The sequence below is a fragment of the Bison bison genome, unplaced genomic scaffold (assembly GCF_000754665.1).
Source record: "Bison bison bison isolate TAMUID 2011002044 unplaced genomic scaffold, Bison_UMD1.0 scf7180017864040, whole genome shotgun sequence".
Classification (NCBI taxonomy): Eukaryota; Metazoa; Chordata; class Mammalia; order Artiodactyla; family Bovidae; genus Bison; species Bison bison.
The window spans coordinates 1,300,068-1,309,325 of record NW_011494612.1 but is presented as its reverse complement, the minus strand read 5'-3'; the positions used below and the strand labels follow the sequence as shown (position 1 = coordinate 1,309,325).

Genomic DNA, 9,258 nt, shown 5'->3' with positions numbered 1-9,258 from the left:
TGTGAAGAAGGCTGAGCCCCGAAGAATTGATGCTTTTGAACTGTGGTGTTGGAGAAGACTCTTGAGAGTCCCTTGGACTGCAAGGAGATCCAACCAGTCCATTCTGAAGGAGATCAGCCCTGGGATTTCTTTGGAAGGAATGATGCTAAAGCTGAAACTCCAGTACATTGGCCACCTCATGCGAAGAGTTGACTCATTGGAAAAGACTCTGATGCTGGGAGGGATTGGAGGCAGGAGGAGAAGGGGATGACAGAGGATGCGATGGCTGGATGGCATCACTGACTCGATGGACGTGAGTCTGAGTGAACTCCGGGAGTTGGTGATGGACAGGGAGGCCTGGTGTGCTGCAGTTCATGGGGTCGCAAAGAGATGGACACGACTGAGCAACTGAACTGAACTGAACTGAACTTTCCATTTATCTCCCTGGACTTGGGGTCATATCTTTGACTCACTTGCTCTTTGGTGACTGATCGCTACCTCTGAATTATTTCCCTTTCTTATCTTCTTTATTTTTATTTTGGTTCCTTGCCATAGCACACATACCCAAGTGGCCCACATCGCTTAATTATAATAAAGCACCAATGAAATAATGAAAAGATTTAAACTCATGACAGATAATGAAAGCTAGAGAACTAGGTTGCTTTACTTCTACAAAACAGAGAGAGTGAGTGACTAATGCTGACAAGAGAACAGAGTTGTAAGACAAAGGAAATCAAGCTGTCAAAAGCTTGATGAGACTCAGACATTATTACAGAATCTTCTGTACAGGAATCTGTTAGGGGGCTCTGCTCTATCCTCAGAAAGTTTTCTTTTTGTTGCTTTCCTTTGCGGAAACAATCAGTGGTGCTTGCCTCAGTTTCCATTTATCCCTTTGATGGCTCCTCAACCAAAACTCTTAACAGGCGCTTTTTTCCTAATAGGCCCCAAGCAAACTCTTCTCTCTTTCTTTCTTTCGTATTGTACATGCATGGCATAAAGGTAGAAATTTATTGAAGTTTTCCAAGATGATTTATTTAGCAAAAATATGTATTCTGCTTATACAGAATAGTTATTTTAAACACTGTGATTCAAACTACTTGAAACCTTTAAGGCAGTATGAAAATTAGAAAATGATTTTTAGTTTATTTTCTATTTGTGTGTCATGGATATTTGTGCATACATAAAGACATAGCTCATGCATAAAGTGAATATAATTTGAAACTTCTAGCAATGTATTATGAAAAACAAAAGTCCAAGATTTGAAGTTGTACCTTGCTTGAGGAGAATATTAATTGATGGCAAATGCTAGCTTTAAAAACTGTATTTCAAAGACAAAAAAGGAAGTAGTTAAAATATGCTATCACATATTTATTACTCCTAATTTTAATTAAATGTTTTAGTAAGGACAAATAGGACTATAAAATTATTTTGCCTTTTTTCTTTTTTTTGGAAGGGTTTGTTTGTTTACCTCAAATGAAATTTTACATTTAAATCATCTGCACTTAAATCTTGTTCAGAAATGCTCAAGAACTGAGAATGGAGAAAGTACAACTAGAGTTGGAGAACCAAGAGATGGAAAAAAAACTACAAGAGTTCCAATTAACAAGGAACAAAGAAAAGGAAGAACGAGGGTAGGTGACACTTTTAAAGAATTTTAGAGAAATAAACTGATCTCCTCATTATAAGCTGAGGTCCTTATGTCAAGAACTGTTTTATGTTTATGTCAAGAACTTCCAGTTCTTCCCTGGTGACTCAGACAGTAAAGAATCCACCTGTAATGCAGGAAAGCCGGTTTCGATCCCTGGGTCAGGAAGATACCCTGGAGAAGGGAATGGCAACCGACTCCAATATTCTTGCCTGGAGAATTCCATGGAGAGGAGCCTGGCAAGCTACAGTCCCTGGGGCAGCAAAGAGTCAAACATGACTGAGCAACTAACACATTCACATCTAATAAGCAGAGCATTGGCTTTTTTTTTTTTTAAGAAAAACTATTTTTTATATTGGAGAGTATTGGTTTAATCAAAGATGTTTCAATGAGGTACATCATCCCAGGTGACAAAGTTTATTGTGTGTCTTGGTGTTCTTATCCTAATGATCCAATGGCCAGTTCTCTCTTTTTTATTGTTGTTTTGGGGGTTTTGTTTTCTCTTGTCTTTTTATTGTTTTGTAAACTTCACTGCTTTGGACTTAGTTTGGGCTCCTCAGCGGACTATGAATATATCTGTGAAATGGAGTTCCTGAAATTAGCCCCCAAGAGTGGTTTCCATTAGTGGAGGAACCTTTTCTAGGTGTTTTCAAAAATGTTCTAAAGCTTGACTGGGTTTTCAGAATACTAAAATGCTTTTCTAAGGTCACATAGATAGTAAATGTCGTAGTCCGAATGAGAACCTGCCACTCACTGGTCAGGAAGATGAAAGTTTGGTTTTCCAGTCTTGGTTTTATTATTTATTAACTCTGTGATCTTGAGCAACTTTTTTTCTCATTATTGTTTAAAATGGGACTTGAGGTCCCTGCTCTGTTGACTTCAGAGGATTTTGTGAGGCTCAAATGAAAGTGCTTTGAAACTATAAAATGAAACCTTTTGCCTTCTTAGCAATCTCTGTTACCTTTCACTGTGGGAACTAATTTGAAGTCTTAATAAGGCATTCATCACGTAGTCGATCTGCTGAATTTGGGTCATATTGCTTTGTTTCGTTTTTCTCTTTACATTTGTGAACACTTAGCTTTTAAAACTACATGGCAATCTGTAAAATTTCTTATAAATCAGTAAAACTATCTTTAGTCATTGTAAATGTCTTTAAAAATGAAATTCTTCATCTGTGTTTGGACATTTCACTTTTATTCATTTCTTTTCAAATCTTCCAAATATAGTAGAGTTATATATTAGAATTACTGAGGCTATTGTGGCATTATTGATATTTCATTTTCATTTTGTGGTGGTCTGTTACATGTTAACAACTGAATTTCCATTTCCTGAAACAGGGAAAATATATTTGTTTTCATTAAAAGGAGAAATGTATTTAGTAATTACATTTTGTCTTCCGTTGATATATATTGAAGGTCAAGTGGATACCATTGGAAATCTGGACAAGTAGGCAAATTGGGTAATCAATCATACACAATGTCACAAAATAAAGGAAATGTTATTAAGGTAAGAGAACACTATTTGAGTCTCAAGCAGTTTGCTAAGAATATATAAATTATTTTTTAAGATCTTGCCTTCCCTTCCATACTTAAGAACCTACAATTCTTATTTTTAAAAGCTTTACATATTATTGGATTTTGATTAAATTTTATGGGTTAATATGCAACTTTCACTCTTCAGATATGTTTTTGGTTTTCATCTGCACATTGAATTTTAAAAATTCACCTTCAGTTGAATTTTTCTAAATTCAGTTTCTCCTTTCAGTTCGGTTCTGGTTTTCAAGTATGGGAAGCAGAACAACGTAGTTCTGTATTAAAGTGAAAGTGAGGTTATTTGATATAACAAATGACAGACTTTTTCTGCCTTTTTATTGTATCACATTTATTTAATATGTTCATGTTCTGCTTGAATAATAATTATTCTTAAGTTGTTGATTCCATGTGTGAAGATACCCGAGGGAAAACTGCTTTAAAATTTCCCAGCTATAGAATTTCTTTATCTTTACTATGTATTGTAAAATATAACATTATATTTAAGGTTAAAAGAATAGGAGTATCCTTATGTAATGAAAACTGTTTTGCTTCTCTATTCTTTAGTACAAGATCCGTGACTTTGTAAGTTTTAACTTATATAGCTTTTTCCTTTTTATATACCTATCATTAAACTTTCATTGGACCAGTTGGCATCTACAAATATCTTATTTGGCACTTCTAGCCTTTTTGGCTTTGAAAAAGCTTTTTATTCTTTACTGTCTTTCTCTTACTGAGATATGTGACTTTAATTTTTGAGTTAAAAGTTTTATAATCCACTTTGCATTTTTCATTATCTTTCTGAGACATTGTTCCAGGCTTTAGATGTTGTTGTAAATATATTAAAAGTGCTGACTCTTTGTGATTATTGATTTATTTATTCAATAGCATTTATAAGTTCCTTCTTTGTCTCATAGTGAATTGTCCTTGTTCTCAAGGAGATCCTTATGTAATGTAGAAGACAAGGCACATATGAAAATATCTACAGGAAAAGTCACTATGTAATTTTTGCCATTTAGTGTATGAATCCTTTGTGCTTGGGAAATAATAGTTTACCTCTAAAATATGTGAGAGTGTGCTAGATATATTTGTTAGGAAAATTGATGAATAAGTCATAATGCCAGTTCCCATAAACCTCATAATTGAGTAGGAGGGTGAAAGCCTGGGGTAGGGTGGGGAGGCACAGAAGGTGGGAGATAAAGGAAGATTGGACAGGATGGGAGGAGGACTGAAAACCAGACTCTGAGTCTTGACTTTTTTCACTGGGTGAATGGAATTCCCTAAGAGTTTTGAAGGCAAGTTTAAGGTAATGATGTGTACTGGCTGATCTTCTCAACATCCAGTGCATTTGGAGTTTGTAAGTAGAGTAGAGAGCAAGTGATATTCACATTCTTTTGATCATGTACCATATCAATAAAGAATTCATTTTGAGAATGAACTTGCTATCCACAATTTTTTATTTGCTTATAGATATAATCTATTTATATGCATACTAATTTACTAATATGTCATGTGCATTGTAAAACAAAATATGGACATTAATCAGGGATGATATAAATATGAAGAGATGTTTCTTTTTCTCTCTTTGGTCTTCTCCTGAGCTCCCTCAGGCGTGCATGTATGCTACTTTTACCACTGGTACAGAGACAGAGAGACTACTTACAAGACTATTAAAAGGTCCGATGAGAAGACTTTGAATTAGAATGTAGCGAAAGAAATATAAAGGAAACATGGAACCAAACACAGTGAGAAAGGAAAGGAGAAGTAAAATATATAAGTGATATTCCAGAATGAATTGCCTAGGAGATAGAATAAATGATGGAGCTGGAGAAAAATTTCTGGTGTTTACATTTAGGCTTCTTCCTTCCTTCCCCCTTTTTCTTTTCCCAGACCTATTGAGGTCTGGTTGGCTAATAAAATTATATTTAAAGAGTACAACATGATGGTTTAATATACATATACATTGTGAATGGATTTCCCCCACTGAGTTAATTAACATATCCACATTTGCTTTAGTTTTTATAAGAACATTTAAGTTCTACTTGTAACAAATTTCAAAGACTTAGAGTTTTGTTTATACTCTAATGTGCTGGCTGAAGCTGAGAGAGTAAATGTGCCACCTAAGAATTTATAAAAAAGGAGAAGAAGGGTGTGAAGGATAAAGGGCAGGTATGAAGGATAAAGCTCAGAAAATATGGAGGCAAATAAAACTTTAATATTTGCTCACTACCTGTTTTTTACCAACCAACAGTGCTTATCCTGTTTTATCTCTTTGAGTGCTTATATCACTCTTCAGAGACAGTTGCTCTTTTTTACAGTTCCACAGATGAAGTAATTTAACACCGAAAGTTGAATAACTTGCTCATGTCAAAGGTCAGGGCCAAGATTTGGAATGCAGGTTTTCAGGTGGCTAGTTTGGCATCCCACTCCAGTACTCTTGCCTGGAAAATCCCACGGACGGAGGAGCCTGGTAGGCTGCAGTCCGTGGGGTCACTAGGAGTCAGACACGACTGAGCGACTTCACTTTCACTTTTCACTTTCATGCATTGGAGAAGGAAATGGCAACCCACTCCAGTGTTCTTGCCTGGAGAATCCCAGGGACGGGGGAGCCTGGTAGGCTTCCGTCTATGCGGTCACACAGAGTCAGACATGACTGAAGTGACGTAGCAGCAGCAGCAGTTCTAAGATAATTTGCCAGCCCTCTAGCAAAAGGAGCCTGAGAAGAGAAAGAATGGGAGAAATAGAGTCAAAGTAATGTAATTTCATAGGAGATAAAAGTCAAAGAGAACATCTTTAGAAAAAAATGGAGAAGTCAGCTTTGACTGATGTATTTGTAATGAAAAAAGTTGAATATAGTTTTATTTCAATGTTTTTCAGCTGGGGGCAATTTTGTCCCCCAGGAGACACTTGGCAATATCTGGACATATATTTTGCTATCACCACTGAGAGGGATATTTTTGGCTAATGGTGTGTAGTGGCTACAAGTCAGGAGTACTGCTGAACATTAGACAATGAGCTGGGCAGCCCTCATAACAGAGAATTATTTGGCCTAAAATAGTGGTACCAAGGTCACAGAATCCTGTGCTAGACAATATAGATTAAAATCCTGACTCATGTAATTAGTTCTGTGATTTTAGACAAAAATTTAACCTTTTTAGACAAAAATCTAACCTGTAACCTTTCTTGGTCTTATGTTACCATGTTTGTAAACATGTGTAACAGTACTTGCTGACTACTTCACAGAGTTTCAAGCAGTGCAAGAGATAATATGTGTGAAACCAATGTAACATGAACTGAAAATCATGTTAAAATGGTTATTTACGGAGAATGAGAATTTTTAAAAACACTACATTTGATTTGATGGTTGGGTTGTCATCAGATGTAAGAATTTATTTCAAGTTGTTGAAAAAGAAAGACAGGTGGAAATGAGTAAAGGCTAAAGTTTCAGTGAACATGAGAGCAGAGGGCGACCTGTCAAGGGTTTAAGAGGCTCAAGGAAATACTTTATTATGTGGGAGACGATGGAGCCAGTTTGTAGCTGAGGGATACGTTGACTAGTGGAGGAAACACTGAAGATTAAATCAGAGAGGTGTCAGTTGCTTGGGGCTTTGAAGAGGTGGCTCCTTGAGGAGGGCTTGACCAAAGGAAAGAAGGCACATTTCCTTGAGACAGGAAAGATGGAAAACAGGTGATAGTAATAGTACATTTTTTAGAGGTTGCTTTTGACAGGCAGTTGGAGAAGGCAATGGCACCCCACTCCAGTACTCTTGCCTGGAAAATCCCATGGATGGAGGAGCCTGGTGGGCTACATTCCATGGGGTCACCAAGAGTCGGGCACGACTTCATTTTCACTTTCACTTTTCACTTTCATGCATTGGAGAGGGAAATGGCAACCCACTCCAGTGTTCTTGCCTGGACAATCCCAGGGACGGCGGAGCCTGGTGGGCTGCCGTCTATAGGGTCGCACAGGGTCGGACACGACTGAAACGACTTAGCTAGCAGCAGCAGCAGCAGCAGCAGCAGTTTGACAGGCAGTGAGGCAGGAAGCTGCGGAAAAAGTCTTTTATAGGAAAACCTCAACCTTCTTAGTAAATTTGAAGGCAAGATCAACTGTTCATATTAAGGAAGGGAAATGGGGGTGAATTTGAGTGGAATGGGAATGGAGAAGATCTGGAGTTGCCACTGTGGGAATTACTTTTGAGGTTTAGTAGCAAATGAGCAAATAGGTTGCTGAAGAGCCATAGGAGCCCAGCAGGCTTGTTCAGCCTGGATTTGTAGAGGACCCAGTAACTTAATGGGGCTGCCCTGGTGGCTAACATAGTAAAGAATCTGCCACCTGTGTGGGAGATCCAGGTTCAATCCCTGGGTCAGGAAGATCCCCTGGAGAAGTGAATGGCAACCCACTCCAGTACTCTTGCCTAGAGAATTCCATGGACAGAGGAACCTGACAGGCTACAGTCTAAGGGGTCACAAAGAGTCGGATACAACTGAGCAACTGACACTTTCAGTTGCTATTATTTCATCACAGTGATAGGTAGTTATGGGATGTTTAAAAGGGAGGAGGTAAGGAGATTGTGGTTAGCGCTCAAAGAAAGTCTGGGATTTTGAAGGTGTGGCCATTCAGCTTGCTGCTTAGGTCCAAGGTTTGGTCATAATGGTCAGGGGGCTGAAGAGGCACTTTAAATATGCATAGCAGTCAGCGTGTAGGAGGGTTTTCAGCATCAGGATGTTAGGTGAACACAAACATTGAGTCTCCAAGACCATCACCTTAGAGAAGTGATGGAGAGAAATACTGAGCATACTGCTGAGGTTCAGGTGGAAGAGGATTCTGGGTACTGGTGAAGGCAGTGAATGGATGGTGGGAACTTCAGTAAAGGCAACTTGGCTGAACGATGAGAGCAGAGCAGTGTTCTGGAAGCAGCACCGAGGAGCAAACAGGTAGAACATTTTCCTTCTTTCTGGGTGAGTGCAAGGGAATAGAAATGTAGCTAGTCCCTCTGGAGAGTCCTGTGGAGAAGGTTGTGTGTGAGAAAGGTGGGTCCAGTTACTGTGACCTGTTGGAAGAGATATGTTAAGGAAAGGTTTAAGGCATAATACAGTTAAATGACTAGTTAATAAGGGTTTCATGGAAGGGTGGGGCATCCTGGATGGAAGGAAAAGTAGTGGAGAATGGCAAAGGTTAAATAGCTAATTGGATTAAGAATGAGACTTTTGGAAAAAGTGGCTTGTAGAAGGCGCGAGGACCCAGCATGGCAGTTTTAGGACATTAGTGGCAGTTTGCAGGCATTTGTGAATGCTAGGGAGGCGGATGAAGACAGCATAGTCTGACCCCAATGGCCCAGAGGATATGTCTGAGCCACTAAGATGTCCTGGCCCCTGATGGGACCCCTTTAGCATCTCTTGGTGGAGGCATAAGTTGGCTAATGAGGTATATAGCTTCAGTATATTGAATTCCTGATGTTTTATGTATATACACATATATATCCTGGATGTATACATAAAACATCAGGAATTCAGGATATATCCATATATATATATGGATATATGTATATGTGTGTGTGTATGTGTTCTCAGTCTTGTGAGCATTGAGTCCTGTGAGCATATAGTCCATGGGGATCACTGTTTGTGACCCCCATGGACTGTAGTCCACCAGGCTCCTCTCTCCATGGAATTTTCCAAGCAAGAATACTGAAGTGGGTTGCCATTTGCTACTCCAGGGGATCTTCCTGAGCCGGGGACTAACCCATGTCTCATGTACCTCCTGCATTGGCAGGCAGATTTCCACTTTGCTACCTGGTAAGCTTTTGGAGTAGGGTTGGACCAGGGATACACACACACACACACATGAACAGCATGTGTTTGCGTGTGTGTGTGTGTGTGTGTGTGTGTGTGTGTGTGTGTGTGTCCCTGGTCCAGCCCTACTCCACCCTCATCTTTTTCCCCAATAGATAAAAATCAGACTTAGGAGGAAATTCTATTTACCTAAAAATAGCAAGCTAGCAGTTTGTTCATTGAAATATTGTATGCAGTTTGATTCATTTGAAGTAAATATGGCTGTATTCACAGAGCTGAAAAATATTCACAATAACAAGAACAAGTTACAAT

At 38.7% G+C, this 9,258-nt stretch overlaps 1 protein-coding gene across 1 annotated transcript in view; it reads left to right on the top strand.

Annotated features, from left to right (window-relative positions):
* Nucleotides 1-9,258, top strand: part of ZBBX (zinc finger, B-box domain containing) — a 42,342-nt gene that overhangs the window by 13,040 nt on the left and 20,044 nt on the right. The window contains exons 4-5 of the mRNA XM_010835276.1: nt 1,497-1,610; nt 3,040-3,130. Coding sequence (XP_010833578.1) covers nt 1,497-1,610; nt 3,040-3,130 — 205 coding nt within the window. The remainder of the gene's footprint in view (nt 1-1,496; nt 1,611-3,039; nt 3,131-9,258) is intronic.